General features: G+C 40.4%; 3 protein-coding genes across 3 annotated transcripts; 1 reads left to right on the plus strand and 2 right to left on the minus strand.

The window, feature by feature from the left end:
* Positions 1-2,228: 2,228 nt before the first annotated feature.
* On the minus strand, positions 2,229-12,025 carry slc25a10b (solute carrier family 25 member 10b). The gene is made up of 11 exons (XM_018679800.2): positions 11,657-12,025; positions 7,401-7,520; positions 6,430-6,544; positions 6,257-6,305; positions 6,088-6,129; positions 5,962-6,005; positions 5,802-5,872; positions 5,113-5,205; positions 4,923-5,000; positions 4,740-4,796; positions 2,229-4,174 (listed from the first exon to the last, which is right to left on the minus strand). Exons 1-11 carry the CDS (start codon positions 11,744-11,746, stop codon positions 4,073-4,075), a joined length of 861 nt encoding a protein of 286 aa, XP_018535316.1. The 5' UTR covers positions 11,747-12,025; the 3' UTR covers positions 2,229-4,072.
* A 3,105-nt stretch (positions 12,026-15,130) lies between these two features.
* Positions 15,131-17,517, minus strand: LOC108885442 (claudin-9-like). Its single transcript, XM_018679801.2, has 2 exons — positions 17,394-17,517; positions 15,131-17,192 (listed from the first exon to the last, which is right to left on the minus strand). The coding sequence occupies exon 2, from the start codon at positions 16,984-16,986 to the stop codon at positions 16,318-16,320; it is 669 nt and encodes a 222-aa protein (XP_018535317.1). The 5' UTR covers positions 16,987-17,192; positions 17,394-17,517; the 3' UTR covers positions 15,131-16,317.
* A 757-nt stretch (positions 17,518-18,274) lies between these two features.
* On the plus strand, positions 18,275-20,316 carry LOC108885443 (GTPase IMAP family member 9). The gene is made up of 2 exons (XM_018679802.2): positions 18,275-18,601; positions 18,709-20,316. Exons 1-2 carry the CDS (start codon positions 18,586-18,588, stop codon positions 19,563-19,565), a joined length of 873 nt encoding a protein of 290 aa, XP_018535318.1. The 5' UTR covers positions 18,275-18,585; the 3' UTR covers positions 19,566-20,316.
* Positions 20,317-20,739: the final 423 nt, after the last annotated feature.

A 20,739-nucleotide genomic window follows, 5' to 3' on the forward strand; every position in this document is an offset into this window, starting at 1 on the left:
TGTGTGTGTGTTTGTGAATGATGTGTGCACACAATAAAGTACAACAGAGCTGAGGGGATACCTCTCTTTGTCATAAGGAACAAACCCGGTTATATGTAATCTTTACTATGCGCACTAATACGACAAAATAATGTCAGAGGGAATTATTTAAACTTATGTTGAAGTAATAATTCAAATTTGAGTCATACTGCACATATGGTACCACACTAGTTACCATGTGTTGAGCAACAGGCAGGAAGTTAGCTTTATTCTTAGTCCATCTTCACTCTGTCACCAGGGTTTCTCCATGACCTTTGAGTTAATTTGAGTTACTGCCGTGTCTCCATCAGCCTCAGCTCAAAGCTCACAATCACTTTCCTCTGAGCCCTCGACCACGCTCAGATTAAACTGACCTGCCGGGGCCTTTAGAGTCACACGCTGGCCAGTGAAGAGAGGAATTACTTGATTATTCCTGCTCAGGGTCAGGACTATTAATGCTGTTTATAAGTAGATGCATCGCTGAGTGAAAACAACACTTAGAAGACAATTCTGATATATAACTCTAAAAAGTTAGCAAGCTGTTGCATGGTTACAGATTCAGCAGACATGGAGCAACATAAGCAGTTGTGTTTCTGGCCACCTGATGAATGTAAGTTCAACATTCACATGGAATTTTCATTAGTTAATTTTCATATGAAAACAAAAACTTAAACCCAAAAGTGTATTTTCATCAAATAACAATGAACCTACTGCCACAGCTAATAGATTTTGGTCCAGTTTTGAGCGCTCAGTTTGTGTTATTCTGTGCAGAAGATAGGAGGCCTTAAAAACAACCTCACTGCTGCACTCACCAGCTCTGTATTTACATGTCATACAAACATGCAGAAGTCTAAACTTTGAACTTCCTTCTCACCTTTGCATTTTGATAACATGGATGGTCCTTCATTGTAAGATCCACTGAACTGGAGTCCGAACACCTGCTATGAATGGGAATGTTTTTCCTCCATCTTTTCACAGAATGTGGGGTGATGTCAAAGTGCATGAATTAAAACACTGGAGATGTAAAGTGCCTTTAGGCAGAACATGCAGCAGAGAATACAGATGGAAAAATCATGAAGTCAAATATTTTGCTATGAATTCGTTTGCTTGTCTCTCATTAATTAAAACTTTAGCTCCTGTATCATTTCAGTGTTGCTGTATGGTTTCTTTTGGCATTTTGTTTTCCCACAGAAGAATATTCTTTGCAGCCGCTTGCATACATAACAAAGCAGCACTAATACAAACTGTACAGAAAAACCAAGTCATAATGCAAAATATAAATCAGTTTTGGTATTTTCATAACCAGAATTTGCTTTTACACCCTGAATCTCTGAATGCTTTAAACAATATTGAATGCTCTGCACAACATGTTTCTGGTTTCTTATTGCACCCATATGTTCATAATGACTACAATATCGTCTTATTGTCTATGAAAACAGCACATATTTATAGCTCCCAAACACAGAGTTGTTTGATCATTAATGAGTGTGGCTGTTGGGGTGATGGTTCCTCCTAAAATCAAAGCTTATAAGAACATCACAATAAGTAGGCCTACAGCCTGATTTTCCTTATCACTGTACACATAGGCAGCATTCCAAGGCTGTGCAAAAATAGCACTCCTGATGATGAGAAAATCAGCAGAGTGCATGCACAGGCATAAGTCTCATGAATTCCCATACATACATGTGATGGTAGAGGTGAATGGTTGGATTCATTAATGCTTTGCTTGTGATGGATGGTATTAATAAAGGAATGGGCAGCTATCTTCATCTAGGCAGAGGAACGGAGTCACATTGCCGCCGTTTATCATTATAGCTGAATACCACCACTTAACTGTGGACAGTCCTGCCACATGGTGCAGGCTGAGAAGCTGTAATTGTGTGAAATAAGTACTGATACCAAGTCTGTGGGCTGGTGTGAAGGACTGGCAGAGCCAACATCAAACTACTCCCTTGTTCTGATGAGGGCAAATCCAGTCACAGCCAGCATCATTGTACTGTGAGCCTGTGGCAGCAGAAACCAGAAACACAAAGATCTCTCTGTTTGTTTTATGACGTGGATTTAACACAGCCCAGAGGGCCTGCAGCTGATTTACGACATGACAAAAATAATAATTATAAAAAGGTGGTTTAGTTTACACCAATCTCATTCACTACCAAAACAATAAATAAGTTTGTAGCCTGATGTACTGAATAAAAAACAGACACATATTTTCCATTAGTATTTTAATTCCAAAATCATTAGTTAATGATCTACAAAATACAAATTCACAACTCCCAGAACTGTGGGTCCATCCAGTTTTATTACTGTGCGTATGAATAAAGTTAGGGTTAACATTACCAATATAATATAATATGGCTGACCTACAGTCCAGACCCTCACATTGTCAAGGAACTCTTGAACATAAGAACATGCAGGCAAACAGAGTCAGTCAGTGACACTGTGACTCTTATCTTTAAATGGATTCTAAGATGAAGGTGCGGGGCTGCATAAGAGAAGATACTTCACACATTACTACACTGCCCCCTGTGGGACAGATCCTGTAAGGCAACATTACTTGACATGGTCTGTGTAAACAGAACAGGCACAGCACAGGGAACGCTTGATTCCTCTGAACCAAAGTCAAACTTATCACGGGACGATAACCGACGAGAGCCACAAAACATGCTCACCTGGAGCTGTTAATAGTGTAAAATCAAAACAAATGAAAATGTTTCCATTTTTACTTTTAGAACACGTTTTAGTGTGCAGCATGTGTATCTACGCAGCAGCTTAGTCAGTAGGAGTCAAGGGATTTTCAGTAAAGTGCTGTATAAAACAGTAGCATCCTGAGTCATAAAGACTGACATGCATTCAGCTCAATGAAACAATATTATAGATGGAAATGCTACATGTATATTTATACTGTACAGCAGTTGCCTACAAGCTTTTAAACAGGCATCTCTATTCAAACAGTAAGAACTTAAAAGGGATCAAGTGGTCATTTACAGTTTCACTGGGAATGAAAACTAAAAGAACCGCTGCCAAATGTACCTTCTTCTTCACAGTTTCTCCACTAACGTCCCTCCTCACTTAAAAACAAACACGACAGACGAGCTTGGTCCTCTTCCCCGGAAAGATATAAGAATGATATAGTGATAGGAGTGGAATGAAATTTTAACGTGTTAGAGGTTGATTTCCACTTCAAAAATAATAACAGGCAACAAATAATTCTTTGTAAATGTAAAAATCAGGGGGCATCACATTTGGTCACCACTACTGGGAATGATTACTATGCAATTACATAAAACCTTGTTCAGTTCATGTTTCAGTGATAGCTTTTGGGAAATATTATGAATTGGTAAGAACCGCAAGGCTATATTGTGTTTGTTTATAGCTTCATAAGTACGTTTTAGACTTTTGCTAATGTTGGCCTTTATGAAAACAATCAAGTGTGGTAGAGAACTATAGAGCACACATTCTTGGCACAAACTTTTTAAGCCACAGTCTTGTTATTACAGTGGCGTGGGCTCTGAAGGCGCTGTACACCACTGATAGATTGGGTTTAAAGTACTTAGTGCTGAGATTAAAACATAAATCACAAAATCTGATCAGGAATTAGTCTGCTGTAATCAAGGCATACAACTTCTCATCTAGTCACGTAACTAACAGGACTTGAAATTATGATGGACAACTAATGTACATTAAACATCTGCTAAAGCTAATTTTAATCTCTCTAAATTTGGAAGGTCATGCTAATAACATCAGGAAAGCACATGTATAATTAGTAACTTCTTTCCTAGCATAGGCAATCATCTGTTATTCCAGTATTCATCCCTTCCAGCAGGTGGTGCTCCTGATAATTAAAATCACTTAGTGTCTGGCCATGAGACAGAGGTAGAGCAAAAGGAGAAGGAAACGTGTACGAGCTTGCAGGACTGATGTGACTTCCTTACGTCCCTTCTTTTCTTGGAAATGCTAAAAGCAGAGAACTGATGGGGTCTTGTGAACAGCGGTGGCAGTGTTGGGAGGGGGTAAGAGGAGGGGCTGAAGAGTGGCCCGTCACAGAGCGTGCTCAGGAGATGATGCGAATGCCAAAATATTTCTTGAGCTGCTCAAGGAAGATGAAGGTGAGCACTGTGTGGGGAATCAGGCGGATCCCTGCTGGGACGAGACCCTGAAACAAAATGTAGCGTTGGATCATTATTTATAGTTGTCTCCCGTAACAGCTGTCAACTTAAAGCTACTACTACTACTTTTATTCTGAAAAGTAACAATTTCTTATCACACTTCCTGCTCCATTTCTTGCATGTTTATTTGCATAGTATAACACATGCACTGTTGTATTCAAGGCGCTTTTGTTTATTGGATTATATCAACAAAAGTGTGTGAGTTAAGATGAATCTAGTACACATCAGAAATTAATTAGCCTGTATGTGAATACATTACAGGCAAATTTAGTTTATAGCCCATACTTTCCCATCATCATTTATATTGTTACAGCATCCCCTACTACTCTGGACTGAGTGGTTTTATCCAGGGCAGAGGAATTTTCTTTCACTGCTGTGCTACAGGCAGGGAGCAGCTCTAACTGGTCAATGTGAATCAAGGCACCCAGGGGTGATCCTGTCTGACAATGAGTCAAATAACTGAAATAATACATTGAAGAACCTGTAAAGAACTCCTGATTAACGGTGGCACTAAATAACCTAAATAAAGGGACTGCACAACTGCTTTTTTACCTTGTAAAATGCCAGTGGACCCAGCTTGGCAGTTTCTCGTAAGCAATGTGTCACCCCCTGAAGAGAGAGAGACAAGCTGGGTGAGAATGAATACTGAGAAATTGAGAAGATTGAAAAGCAGAAACAGAAGGGAATGAAAGAATTAGAGGAGACAATGGAGAAGGTGAGGAGGGATCTACTCACCGTGTACTCTCCCTTTGAGTTCATCAGTCTCGTCTTTAGCACGTCCAGAGGTTGACACAAGAATGTAGCACAGCCTCCCTGCAGAGGAGCAGTTCACGCAAGCTGAGATCAGTTGACAAAAGAACCGTGTAAACTTAACACACTGACTGAGTCAGGTGTCCAGTACACACAAATAAAACCTGATACTTACAGCAATGAAGCTGGAGAGAAAGTGTGTTAGTATGTTGTCTCCCATCATCCCTGTTCCCAGAACGAGCTGCTTGGCTTGGTCATAACATGCCAACTAAAAATTGAAAAAATAAAAGGAGACAAAAAAATAGTTTTTAGTGTTAAATTATAACATTTCAGTGTTTGGCTTCTCCCCCAGTGGTGGTACAAAAAAAAGACACTGTGGTAGACAGAAATCCACCAATGATGTATGCTGGTCTTCAAAATCAAAAAAAAAAGATAAACTGACATTAAGAGCCAGAGGTCAATCTATGTAAATACTATGACATCTCTGGACTAACTGGATGCCAACAGTTGCATGAAGCCAGTGTCTTTCAGATATATTTGCCAACACAGACTTAATTCAAGTGAGGCTGAGGTTATATGGATTAATAATGCATAGTGTATTATATTTAAATGGAACCATTTAAAGAGGCAGCCTATTCATAAAGGAAATGGATTCAGCATTGATGTACCTTCAATTTAATTATATTTTAATAAATCATCTTATTCAATGATGAGATGGACTCTGAATTTAAAATTCCCTTTAACGTGGCTAATACATACACTAATATGTATCTGACTTAGGTTGTAGACTTTAAGCCAGAAAAGTGTGTAAAAGTGTTCCAGATGAAAAATCCCAACCTACAGACTGTGAGTAGGGTGACGTACCTGTCCGACAGTGACCATCGCTCCTCTGCTGGAGGCCATGGTGGCTCCTGAGAACAGCTTCCTCACACCCTCTGTAGTACAGGACACAGGTCAGATGTCAGACATGATGCTACTGTGCTTTACATATGAGGTTACACACGTCATATTTCTTGGGATTTACCTTCTCTGGCGACTCTGAAGAGCCCATCTATGGCATGTTTGTAGCTGGAAGAAAAAAACATTAATGTTAAATGACAGTAAAAGATTTTAAATATCTAGACTGATGAAAACCAGTTACAACACTCACTTTCTCCTCAGTTCTGGTGGTAGTTTCATGTCATTCTGCATCCTAGAAACAGAAACAGTTCAGATCATTTAACTGCACAGGTTGCTCTTTTTGGCCATTGACCAAAAACATCCATAACTGTTTGTTTGCGGGAACTGCGCATGTATTAATGCTGCTTCTGGCATCTTACCTGACATTCACCATGTCTGCCGGTGTACCAACGAACCCACCAGTGAAACCTGTTGGCAGAGGAATCCTGCATGAGTGATACTGCATGTGTTCATGCATGTGTATGTAAGATAAAGTGAACGAGAGAGAGAGAGCAAGGGAGAAGAAAGCATTAATGTGTGTGTGTGCTCCCACCTCCGAAGGCTCCCAGCAGGACCTTCTGGTAAAAGGGCATGGGGCCCTGGCTTGAGCTACCCATCATGTCCCTCACTGTCTCATAGATGGCAAATCTGGTGAGGGAATAGGACATCTGAGGAGAGGAGAGGAGAGGAGAGGAGAGGAGAGGAGAGGAGAGGAATGAATCCTGTACTCTGCTCACTGTTTAACACTTTCATTTTTCAGCCACTAGGTGGAGCCTGGTGAGTTTGAAAGGAGAGTACAGATATTTTACAGAGGCCCATCAACAGAAGCACTGTTTATAGGATAAAGCTTATCCTACTCTTCATCATCTAGTGGCTGTGATTAAACTGTTTCTACCCCAACAGACCTGCTATACACACTGCAATCCTTGAGTGCTTTATAAAACTACCCTGCCTTTCACCCACTGTCAGCTGGGATTGGCTCCAGCCCCCCTGTGACCCACAAAAGATAAGTGGTATAGATAATAGATGGATGGATACTCCCATAAACCAGCACTTTGTTTGTTTATTTGTTTATTTTGTTTGACTTAACCTAATTAAATGTTTTGAGAGCAAACCTGAGGAGGCAACAGGATGTGAATGTATTTGAGTCTCATTAGACTGCAGCAGTTACAGGATATTTACTGAAAAACCAGTTCTAATGGTCTGTCATACATCGCTCTTCCTTTAACCAGAAAAATGAAAAACTTGATGGTCAACACAATATTTTACTCAAATTACATTTCAGTCAGGAAAAGAACTGAGACAGATGCACTCCTTCATTAAGGAGGAAGTTGTGTATGCACAGACGAAAGCAAGATGTATCTTTAAAAAAAAGCCTTTTATTTTTTCCAGAACACTAGTTTATGTCCAACATGTCTGTTTTATTATTATCTTTATTATCTTTATGTTATTGTCAGGTATTTCATTCTGTTTTAATTTTGCCAAACTATAAAGAAAAGAGTGATAAGCTACAGACATACAGACCTGTCTACAAAGGGAGGCAGAGAGGCCATTGTAAAGCGCCAGCACGCCGTCGTTCTTCACCACATGAATGGCCATCCCCATCATCCTCTTCTTCACCTCCTGCTGCGTCTGCAGGTGTACCTGGAGAGACAGTCATGTATTAGGCTTGATGCCAGTTTCAACACCACGCAAGGCACCGTAGTGGCAGACAAATCTGCCGACACAGACACAGACGGTGTGTGATCCTGTTGGGTTTGACACAGCATTTTTTTCCTCTTGTTCCTTCTTGTGGAGTCACTTAGACACACTAGTTAACATATTTAAGCAACTAAGTGTGTCAAAGGGCAAAAAAACAATGGTCAAAGTCTAAACAGGAGAGCCTGAAATATCCTGACTTTCCAAACATACTGGATCCTATACTTCCCAAGTCAAAGTTTCACTCGGAACTTCAAGGAATGTAAACCAGGCATAGACAGAACTGACTGTAACTCTGGTGTTTTTGCCTTAAAGCTCTGGTAAAGAGCATCACAAAGTGTTAAGACAAAGTCCTATTGACCCATCAGCAAGCTAATGTGTATATGCACAAGAACACTCATGTACACACTGTGGTGAAACATCACACACAGATGAGCTGATAAGTGTCTGGCTTCAAGTCTTTTTAGGTGACGTCTGACAAATCCTGTTTAGCAACTCTGTTTTATCAGTTTAGGGCAATGATAGATTAGCCTTTCTGAGGGTGGAATGAATGCCTGGGTTACAAAAAAGGAGGAACTCAATAAAACATGACTCGACACTTTTTGCCCTGTGATATGTGTGCTTAGTTAAGACCTACTTCTCTGCTGAAAACCATATTCACATATTTTCTACTCCAAATTACACCTCAGTCCTTCTAAATTTAGCTGTTTGCTTTTACAAGAGTGTCGTAAGTGTGCAGCACTATGAAGCCATTAACGTTTTAAGCTTCATACAGTGCTGCAACAAAGTCACCATCTGTCTCACCGTCCATAAATGTTTTAACAACATTAATGATGTCGTCCTGCTCAACTGCACAGAAATCAACACTGGTAATTTCAGTCCACTCTGCTATGAGTAAGTATGAGGACGATGATTAAGACAGTGCTTCTTTGAGCTTCTATTATGCATGTTCTCACTTGTAGGAAGTGACATTCGGTGTTGATGATGAAAATCTGATCCCTCCATTATATTCTCTGTTTTGTTGTGTTCACCTCAGCTAGATCTTGTTGCAACTGCTCTTTTTTAAGTTGTCCGGTTTTGTGTCTAAGTCTGTTTCCCCTTGATATGTGTTTTCCCTTACATTAACCAGAGCCTAACCTTACCATACCTATAACCACCCGGGGGGGTATGGGGTACTATGGGAAACAAATCACACTTCGAAATAACAACAGGCTCTGGATGCTACAGTGCAACATCTAGCTGCATTAGCCTGTGAGGATTAGCGTGTGAGAGTAAACAAATAATCGGAAGGAGTGGTGACTGATTTCAAACTGACTCGATAAGTAACTAAATGACAGGCTTAAATTAAACTTGGCTGCTGTCAGTATTTGTCAAAGACAGTTTGTGAAGGATTGTCCATTCTGCACCACCACTGTAAAACCACCAAGGAATGTTTTCTAGATCACGTCATGTCACCGTCAGGGGGGGAGGAACTTTTATTCATATCATAGTGACAATTTAAGCATATAAACTTTATATTTTTGAACCATGACCTTCAGTATTTGGATTAAGAGGCTCATAAAATAAGGTGTGTGGGATCAACTTGTCTACAATGTGTCATTTAGAGCTGAACAGGTGTTCTTTTAATCATTCTCACATTCTTAGTGAGTTTTTAGAGCATGTTTTTTAATAGTTTATATATCTTTGTAATCATAAACTATTCCCTTTCACTTGTCAGATGTAGCTCATAAAAGCAACAGACTTGATTGTGGACCAAATGTAGTGTAACCTGCGCCCAACACCAGTATCACTCTTCACCTGACTGCCACTTGAACAGTTTGACTGGCGTAAAACTACATGAGCATATACTTAGTAATCAGTAAGTATTTGAACAGTGACACATTCTTTTGTTCCGCCTGCCTCTGTACTCTGGCACAATGGATCTACAGGAAACAATGAAATTGATTTCCAAGTGCTGAGTCTCAGCTTTAATTTGAGGCTGTTCGCTTTGCGGTGTTGTATTGCCTTAAAATTGTGTGTGCGTGTGTATGGGGTGAGAGGAAGGGATCATTAAAAGGGCAACAAGTCACCCTCAAACAGTCTTAAAATAGAAAGTAAATATTTACCCTCTGCACCATACCTGCATGGAGGAAATTATGGTACTGTAAGAGTGTGGTAAGTGGTTCTTTAAGGTACTTTAAAGTTGCTCTAAGACTGCTCTCTTTCTTGGGGTCACAACTCAGTCAAATCTGAAGATGCTGATCTGGTACACATATTTTCAGGTTTGGTGTCATTTACACTTTCCGAGGACATCGTTATTTTTTTGTCTATCATGACTGCACATCCTTACATTGCCTTAGAAATCAGTGAAAAGAGAGGCTCTTTATAACTCCAGAACTTATCATGTTTTAAAGTTTTCTTCAGTGTCTCCACTGTTATCTGTAAATCCATGGGCCCACTGCAAAAAGGAGCTGCTAATAGCTAACTTGGCTTACTTACAATGGTGTCAACTTTGACTGAGGATTGGGCCGTGGGGTAGGACGGCACTTCATCAAAGGAGTAAATTAAACCCCACTATCTCAAAAGTTAATAGGACACAACTTCTCAGGGCCATTTGGACCATTCCTGCATTCATGAGCCAGTAATCTCCTCTGAAATTTTAAATAAACAGACACACAACTGATCACATCATAAAGCCAAACACACACACATAGGAACCCTACCGACTCAACACCCATGGACGAGAGCCCAATCTAGGCAAGAAATTGTCTGTTGTCAACCAGACAAGCAGTAAACTTAATTCAAACCTAGCTCATGGCTGTTTTTTCCAGAATTCAATCAATTAGAATATTTGTTAGATTTTTTTAAAAATCTTCAAGAAGTATTTTTCAAATTAAAGCTGCAATGAATGTGAAAGCAAAGGTTCATTCTCTGCCATTTAAGCTACTGTTTATACTTTAAATGATAACTTTGCAGGGTGAGGATCACACATAACTACAATTTGGGGTAAATCACTATGCTTAATGATACTTGCCTTCCTAAAGATAAAAAAACACACTTTTGTACTTTTTTCTAAGTGTGGAGTTTATATGATCTTTTTTTGGTTGTTGTTTTTTTTGTATGTGTGTGTGTGTGTGTGTGTGTGTGTGTGTGTGTGTGTGTGTTGTAAATGTTATTTGGTGAAAGCCATAAGAGAAAACAGGCCAGTTCAAAAATGTGGTTGTTCTCAGCACTACAAGTAGAGCGGTAACACAGCTACACTGACTACTACTCCACCTATGATAATAAAAGACTTTATGATCACTGAAGCAACAAAGTCACCAGACTCACAATTTCATGCTTCAGCCTTATGGAACTATAATTTCAACTAACAATCAAGTTGGTGCAGAAATGAAGCTCTCCAGAGAGGTGATTACTGGCCTTGTCTGCGCAATTATACAACACATGACTTCCTGAGGACCAGTTGCATTATCAGGGTCATGTGAGGTTGTCCACCCTTCAACCCAAAGAGAGGTACATGCAAAGTGAGAAAGGATTTTGACATATGGTTGAGATGTACTGGTTTACCCTTCTATATTAACAATCGTGAACATGCGTGACCCCACTGACACACACCTGCTGTCAGGCGATGACAGGCTGCCTGTGGAGGGGAACCCCCCTCCCATGTGATCCTAAAATTATATTATTATATTCATCTCAATAAACCCTTATTACTTCATCTAAAACTACCACTACACTGTGACATTACATATACTTTAAAATTTAATTCAACAATTACTCTCTAATATCTAATTACTATAGGGCTATATGATACCCCTGTACATCCTCACTGACATTACAGTGACAGCACAGGAGACATGCGATCCCTCAGCGTGGCATGGTCACTAAAATCTCACTGCAGCTACAGCGAACACACAGTGATCGCTTAAAATGGTACAGTAACATGATGAGTCGTCCGGGGATAAATAGCTGCTATCTAGCCTGTCTTGTCTTGTCTTGTGCGTCTACCGCTGGAAACAGCTGTAGGCTGCTGTTCAGGCCTGCACTCCTCTCCCCTCCGGCGGACACTGGCTGTCCTCCCTCTCCCCCCTCAGCCCCCTCACCTTGATGAGATCCAGAGGATGCGTGCAGCAGGCGGCTCCGCAGGACGCCAACCCCCCGAAATACCAGCGTGACATCCGTTTCTCGGTCATGATGGTACCCGTCCTCTGCTGTAGTCCGATGCAGCTTCAGCGGTTGACTTCCCTTCCTCCCAGCCGGCCTCGACACGCTGTCAGCCCCCGCTCCGTCGGCTTCCTGGCCTGGTACAGCTGGCGGTGGCTTGTGGTCTACTGGACACGGATAACCTCGTTAATCTTCAAACATACCGATAAGAGACTGCGACACGGTCCGGAGGACTTTGGGCTCCAGTAGCATCGCGCGCATTCACGCCACATAATGTGCGTGTTTGCACGTGAAAGGCGGGTGTGTATGCATGTGTATGTGTGTGTGTGTGAGAGAGAGAGAGAGAGAGAGAGAGAGAGAGAGAGAGAGAGAGAGAGAGAGAGAGAGAGAGCACTGTCTGCTGTGCTTGGGCCACGACACGCGGAGCAGTAGGAAGCAGTTGTAGACAGAAGAGAGGAGCGCAGCCAATTGCCACCGTGGACGGCGGAGCTGCCTACCCGCCCCGGGGCCCGAGATCTAAAGGTCGACGGCGGCGGGTTATGGGCGAGCTAAAACCCCGAACAGTACAAACTCACATACCCCACTTTCACCACTACCGACTGTCATGCGAGTTTTAAAGTGACACTCATCTTTCCTGTAGCTGTTGAGCGGCCGAATACTCCCCTGTCTCTTTAAGAGGACAGTAGTCCACATTCTCCGAGGAGCTGAAACTTCAGTTTACCATGAAAAAAACAACGTTTTGGGAAGATTACCAGTAACAAGCGTGTACTGTCTTATACAGAGTTCACACGCACTGTTGCTGTTGCAATGTGGTGAGTTTTAAGGTAACTCAGTAGAGGAACTTATAAATTATAAATATGGGATAGCCTACCCTTAAACTTTTCTATTTGTTCAAACAACTGTCATTTGAGAAGTAAGATATAGGCCTGAAGAGGACAATTAGGTTCAACCATCGGCCTTTTTCAGCATTGTTTATCTGGAGTCCAACATTATTAGGTACACTTTTACAGTCCAATTCAATCCAGCACAACCGCTCTGCCACATATTCTTCCTATATCAAGCTTCAAACGGCCTGCTTTTGTTAAAACTTTCTTTTTGGTGTTAATAAAACTATATCTTTATTACTGAGATTGTAGTCAGAGGTGGTGTTACTGGGCTGTATTATATTGAAAATTGTGTTTCTAATATTGTAAATGGGGTGGCTAAAACATTAGAAACATCTCTCAGTATAAAGTTGTTCATTTCCACACTGCTGCAACCTACAACCTCAATGATAAACAAATAAAGAGAAATGAATACCTCTGTAACAGTGACAGCTCAAAACTAACATTATTGTCTTTGTAAAGGTAAAATTTATGGCTGAGCTGTTACAGTGGATTGCATCAGATTTCACAAGTGTCCCTAAAAAAGTGGCCACTGAGTGTAGTCATACAGTTGAAGACATAGACTTGGTCTTTTTTTCTTAGTGTATTTAATATTTGACTATTTTATTTCTTTTAAGAATAAACCAGACCAAACTGGTTGTAAGTGTGTCAGATGTTATTTCCCCCGTTAGCTTGTGACCACAATTACAGCTACAATTTTATAGCATGTGTAACTTAGCTAGTATAGATCTACATACTTGATGCTTTTTCTAATTGATTTTTCATATGATGTCTGAAGATGCTTCATAAATCATGTATTTTACATTAGTGTTGAATGACCACTGTGTTTACATTAATGGGCTTGTTGTCGCCCCCTGTGTTCAATAGCTGAACGACATCCATTGCCACAGTTTGGTCTTCTCCGCCCATTATTTTAAGCCTTTCTTTTTTCTTTAAAGAAAGCACTCCTGTTGGGTTTTTGTCGTTTTACACCTGTATCTTGAGTTTATTATGAGGAACCACAGCCAGCCAAGTTCATGGATGGCGCCTTAGCCTGTATGCAACTAGGGTGCCCCACACTTTTCCTAAACCCAAGACTATCTCTCATGCATGCAGTGTAACAGTTGGAGTTGTCTGTTGACAGAGGGCTTATTAGAGCTGTTGGGACTCAACTTTATGGAAATCAGACAATAAGCTGAAAACTACAGCGTGCTAACTCTCATTTGATTCTTTTGATCCAAAGTTAATATTCAGTTAATAGTCAAATTTTAATAATTATAGTAATAATAAATGAACATTTTAAAATAACATATTCTGTAAGTTAAAGGAGATGTATCCTCCTGTTAGCAGATTTCATTGTTTACACATGAAATGGTGTAATGTAAACTGCAGTTTAAGTTCTTGGTAATGACGATGTTGTTTCAGAAAAGAGGTAAGTTTTTAAATTTTGCAGGTCTTAATCAGGCAAGTTACAGTCATGTGTGTTCCTTTCCAAGAGGAACTTTTGGCACAGCTCAGAGAGCAGCAGGTCTTTGCGTGCCCTTAAAAACAAGTGAATTTGTTCCTCTGTGTTGTGCAGAGTGTAGCAGGGCAGCATGCAGGCAAGACTGCCTGGAGACATTGTTGAATTTCTTTTCTTGGCTGGCTCTTGGCACCATATTGCATCCGTTTCTGCAATAATGTCTCCAATAAAAGTTGTCTATGAGCTCATATGCAGCATTTTATTTTAACTCACACCAAACAAATGAACAAGATTATAGCAGTTCAACTAGATACATGGACATGTACCGGCATGTTTGAAACTTACAGAGGTTTTACAATATAGGGTAACTGTTACACAACCAAACACAATTATACTCCTATTCCTTAATCGCTGTTGCAAACATGCTGCATTGGCAGGACAGCTGTAGAAGACGTGTTGGTAGTCAACAAGAAGCAACTCAGCAATAACTCACAGCGATATACTCTGGCAAAAAGAGAAACTACAGTCAACATAAATGTAAGGGGATTGCCAAAAGCTGCTAACTGGCACTCAAACTGATAAAAACAGCACTAGTTGCATTTTATCATTTTATTATGCCAAGCATATACTTTAGCTCTTCATCACTTAGTATTTACATTATCTTGCCTTCTCTCTGCTTGTACAAATAGTCAGAGTTGTAGTGGATGTTGTGATATGAGTTCACAAGTGAATGTTCTTTATATTGGAGAGAACATTAGTTACTTATTGTCTACTGCCCCCAAGTGTATTATGTGTGTTGTTACTACACATATTCATTATCCATGGACATAAATATCCAGATGCCTTTCCCCTACAAGTGACATGCTGTGCTTCATCTGATGTTTTTTTTCCTCATTCTTCTGAGACAGTAACATGTCTTTTTTGTCTTGTCTTAATGATATAAAGTCATCAGAATAGTCCAGTGTTTCACAGTCCTCACAAAAATTGGGGATATGGCATGTGTCTGTAGGGAAGATATATTCTACATGTACATACCATTTTATCAGAGGAAGCTTATATGTAATGTGTAAAAGATAACCAGTTGTGGGGACAGTAAACAGATATATTTATTGTACATGAGTGAAGATACATCAAAAGACTGTCATTGACAAAAAAGTAAGGGTGGAAAATGCAATGTCACACTTATGTACATGCAGTGAATAATGTGTACTGTATAATGTTATTAAGACAACTATTAGTAAAAGCATTATGAAAGATTATTTCTATTATATCATCATTATCATTAGAGTTATTACAGACCTAGAGTCTGTAATGCTAATCCTGACTTCTTTTTTTTTACATTGTAATCCGGTGAGTGGCTAAAGACTACTTTTATATGATAGTGAAAATGAACTAAAATGACAACTACTGTATTCATTGATATTACAGTCACATAATAGAAAGGTGAGTGCCAACACTGAACCATCTTATTACAGTCAGACAACAGTTCAGATGAGCAACAAATTCTTTTTTGTTGAACTAAATTAAGAAAATTACAACCAATGGAAGTTATAATACATTGTACACAATAATACACATTACATAAATATTAATAATTAATCAAACAACAAAGCTCTAAAATTTGGACAGTAGGAGTGTTTGAACTGACATCAACAAAAGGGCACAAAAGTGCATATTGCAGAACCACAGTTTAAAAAAACAATACATGTAAAAAAGAATAAAGAAGTAAAAAGGAAAATTGAACATAAAGAGTAAATACTGAATACTAAAAAAAAGAGAAGTCCATAAAAAGTAAATAAACAGTTAGCATCACTCTGACTGCCCACACCAGCATACACAGAAGTACTATGTACACTGTCCTTCTGTACACAGACTGCCCCCCCCCAACACACACACACACACACACACACACACACACACACAAACACAAACACAAGCAGAGGCAGGGTGGAATTTGAGAAATGTAACTCACACACATTAGTAAACATCTAAAATCCTCCCACAGTTCACTTCAACTCCCACTCTGACACAAATCCCTTAAATAATGTAAATTCAATTAGAGCTCCTTTGCTATATAGTTAATCGTGTAAAAAGTGAAATGAAATCCACATTATAACGTAAAGAAACAGACTCAGTTTTATCAGATAACTAATACAAAACACAATAGAAGCTGATTAGCCTTCTACAGATTGTGATCTTGCAGTTTCCAAAAGCTTGTTTGATGAGGTTGTGACCTCTGAGTTTGTTCATACCTCACATGTCCAATAAAATGAGCTCATACAAAAGATTTTTCCTGTTGCTTCCCCTCTCCTGCTGCCCCCGTAAGCGGGTTGTCCTTCGCTACCCCTCCGAAAACAGGCAGCACTCTTCCTCCTGGTGGAGAAGAGCCAACATGCAGCAGAGAGCCCCCCACCAGGAGCAACAAACTCGCCCCCCAGCCGAGATACAGAGCCGGGCCCAGCTCTCTTTTTAGAGGCGCTGCAACATTCGGATCATAGAAGTCCCTGATTATGGCATAGGCCGTCCAGCAGATGGGTATCAAGTAGGCAAGGCCGGCCACAAGGAAGAGCACCCCTGCTATCCTAGCCAGCCGAGCCTTGGAGGCCTGGTTACCGTCACCCATGCAGTGAGTGCACTTGGCCCCTGCCACCCCGAGTATGAGGGCCAGAAGGCAGAGGAGCAGGGAGAGGACAGTGAGGCCCCGGGCTGCTTGGGCAGACATGGGCAGGGCCAGGGTGGAGTCATAGGTCTTGCACTGGATCTGGCCCGTGGTCTGAGACAAGCAGTTCATCCACAGTCCCTCCCAGAAGACCTGGGCAATCACCAGCTCTCCGCCCACGAAGGCAGACACACGCCACAGAGGAGCTGCACACACCAATGCCCCGCACACCCAACCCAGCACAGCCAGAACCAAGCCCAGCAGCTGGAGACCTGTTGATGCCATGATCACTGAGAGAAACTTTAGAACACTCTCAACATCAACAAAAACGTTCCGTAGAAAATCCTGTGTCCACGTTTTTTCTTTTCTTACTCACAAGAAGGTTGCTGAGAGTTGAGTACTGAGTAAATAAACGTCAGATCTTCCCACAGTCATTCAGTGAGATCTTCAGGGATTGTGAGATGTTGAGATGGCTCCCTCTTGTTTAACACCTACATAGGTAAAGATGGCATTGTTTTCAGCAATTTTACTTTATAGAAGCAGATTTAAAATTAACTCACACATGAAGTAATAGTAGATCTTAGCTAGTAGTTAAAATCATTAGAGCAGTAAACATATTATTCTGCTATAAAGCAATGAAGTAGTGAAGCTTGACCACTCAGTTCCACAATTAAAAATTCTATAAAACTTACTTTTCAATCAGATGTCCATAGACAGCGTGTTAACAAGACTCTCTGAGTTTCTTGGTGGTATAGTTGCGTGATGTGAGTAGTTGGTGTCTTTCTTCTATTATGACTGGTCAGCTTGTCTCTCTGGATCTCATATGCAGGGGTGTAGGAGGGCAGCAGTGTGTCATACTGCATACTAAATACATACACACACACACACACACACAGTTAGTTATGCAAAAAATGACAGCACAAGGACACTTTGTTTCAGACATTGTTGATTGCTACCATGTTGTCATTTGTTGGAGGTGGATTATGGATGAAACCAAGGAGGAGGAGGTGAAAGCTGGAGACTGATGCAGACAGGAGACCTGACAAGTACAGCCTCTTCAGTTATTGTGCAAAACTATAGCAATCACTGTTAGATGTAGAAATTATAACATTTTTAAGTTAAAAAAAAAAAAAAAAGTTGACTCTACTGATTTTTTTTTGTAGTACTTGTGCACACACTCTGACAGCATGCATGTTGACAAATTAAAAGTTGTTCATTAACTAGCCACTAGAAGGCGTTAGAACCACTACCACCATGTCCACATTTTTTCCTACGTTAGTTGCATTGTGCTCACTGCAGAAGTATGCATAGTTGGAATAACCTGTATGATAAGATGGCTGATAGTTCTGAGGCTGGCAGCAGAGATTGGACTAAAAATATATCTGGCTTTGATGCAATGTGGGCTGATGAGTCAGACGTATAGAGATTTCTGCATGGCATTCTTTCTCACTCTGACACAGCCTCACCCTGGGTTCCATGTTTCTGGTTTACTCCTTCCTCTTTCTTTCTCCTCCTCCAGCACCTTTAAATCTGATCCCATGTATTTGTTACCAAGTATTGTTTGTTGTACGTTCAGAGTAATAGCTGCTTGTAATGTGTGCAGAGAGGGTGTCACCTGCTTTAGCATGTGAGAAACTTATGTCAACAGGTCTCTCAAGTTCTAGTTTCATTTTCCAGGAAACTGCTTTTATGAGAGAGAGAGAAAGAGAGTTTTGTTTCCCTGGAAACCAATCTGTTGGAGAGAGGAAAAAGAGAGGAGGGAATAATTAGCACACACAAGAACAGATGTGAGGTGATCTGGAAGGTTAAGAAAAGCACAGACAGATTTTGTGGTTCAAAGTTAGGTTTGATCTTTGTTTCCTGGTAGTTTTTCTCTGCCACAAGATGAGTTTAACTAAAGGTGAGTGTTTGTATTTACTTTTGTGTAGGCATATATGCAGGACTTTTACACTCTGTCTGTGAGTTGACCCAAAACCCAAGAATACATCACTGTCTTTTTCTCCACAGATTCCAGCTCTCCAGCTGACAGCAGCCTGAGGATTGTTCTGCTGGGAAAGACTGGATCAGGAAAGAGTGCAACAGGGAACACCATCCTGGGACGAAATGAGTTTGAGACAGAGGACATCTCTATGTCATCTGTGACAATTCGCTGCAAAAAAGAAACTGGACACTTTGATCAAAGGACTGTGAGTGTCATTGACACCCCTGGGGTCTTTGATACATCGATGACAGAGCTCCAGTTGAAAAGTGAAATAGAGAACTGTATCAAGCTGTCTCTCCCAGGACCCCATATATTCCTGCTGGTGATCAGACTGGATGTACGATTCACTAAAGAAGAGAAGAATACTGTCAAATGGATCAAGGACAACTTTGGTGAGGAAGCCTCCAACTATACCATGGTGCTTTTCACTAGGGGTGATGAACTTAAGGGAAAGTCAGTTGAGAACTATTTAGCCAAAAATCTTGAGCTCAAGGAGGTCATCAAAGACTGTAAAGCTGGGTACATCGTGTTTGATAACACACGCATGGAAAATCGCACTCAGGTGGCTGATCTGTTTGAAAGCATAGACAGGATAGTACAATTAAATGGAAACCATTACACCAGTAGCATATACGAAGAGGTACAGAGAAAGTTAAATGAGGACAAAAAGTGGAATAAGCGGGGAGACACCATCAACACTGTGGGTGATGTTCTGATGGGAGCAGCAGCAGTTGCAGCTGTAGTTAACCCCCCAGTCGCTGGTCTTGCCATAGTGGCGGAGGAAGTAGGAATGGCAGCTAGAGTGGGATCACTTTTAATGATCACAGGGGCAGGGATTTCTAAAGCTCTTGGAAGGTGGATGAAACCAAAAACAAACAGCTAGGTAATGTCTTAAGCAAACTTTTGAGGGCATTTATTTTAATGGCCTTTTCATGTCCATATTGGATAGATTTTTTCCTTTTTTTTTTTTATTTCTTTGTTTCTTTTATATACGATAAATACGATATATACAATAAGAGTATTTTCCAAAATGTAAAACTGTTCCTGTAAGGGCATAAAAAACATTAATAATCTACTCATTGATTTATAATCCATGTATAAGAAATTAATGTATTATAATGTCTTATAACAACACCCTAACAAAAGCATTACAAGTAGGATTATAATACTAAACTAGGTCTGTTTTTCATGAACATTTATGAGGTTTTCTGAACATTGTACTCCCCATAATCATTGCAGACAGCATTTTTACAGCTGCCAGAATGCCCTCATGGTAGTTCATAGTGTCAGTCCCTTTACTGTGTAGTTTGTTTTGATTTCCTGTTTTATTCTTTTGGTTTTCCTTACTTCCTGTTTGTGTTCATTTTAGGTGTCTTGTCTTCCCCTGTGTGTGATTGCCCCATTGATTTCACCTGTGTCTCATTATCTCCTCCCCTCCTGTGTATATAAACCGGTTTCCCCAGCGTGTCTTTGTCAGATTGTCTGTGTCCTAGTGTGTAGCGTTCTGGCGTTTTCCCTGTGATTAGTTCTTCGTGATTTTGACCAAGTTTGTTTCTTGAGACCTGGTTTTTGCCTTGTGATTTTGTACTTCTGCCTGCCTTTACTTATTCTTGTGAATAAACCGCCTCACCTCATCCTACTGTCTCTGGTCTGCTCTGTGGGTCCAGTTTTGTCTGTCTGACTCTGACACATAGTTTGATTTAAGCCGAGGGTTCATAGCTTGTTGAGATTGTTAATTACAGAGAGAGGAGCGGCAAAGAGGAATCATTGAAAGATGAGTGGGACTGACTTATTTATATATTTCATATGTATGTAGTGTGGGTGTTGCTACATGTCCAACTGAGAATCATTCCAGTCTTGGACTGTGCAAGGACAATAAAACTGAACCTTGAACCTTCAGATGCATTTCTGTGTCAATATTGCTACATGTCCAAACAAATACAAAGTCAATAAAACTGAACCTTGAGCCCTTTCAGTGTATGTAGTGTGGGTATTGTTGTATCCGAGAGGGTGTCCTACAAATGAGACTGGACTGTGACTTACGGGTTTGAATGAGT

Source organism: Lates calcarifer, linkage group LG5 (assembly GCF_001640805.2).
Source record: "Lates calcarifer isolate ASB-BC8 linkage group LG5, TLL_Latcal_v3, whole genome shotgun sequence".
Classification (NCBI taxonomy): domain Eukaryota; kingdom Metazoa; phylum Chordata; class Actinopteri; family Centropomidae; genus Lates; species Lates calcarifer.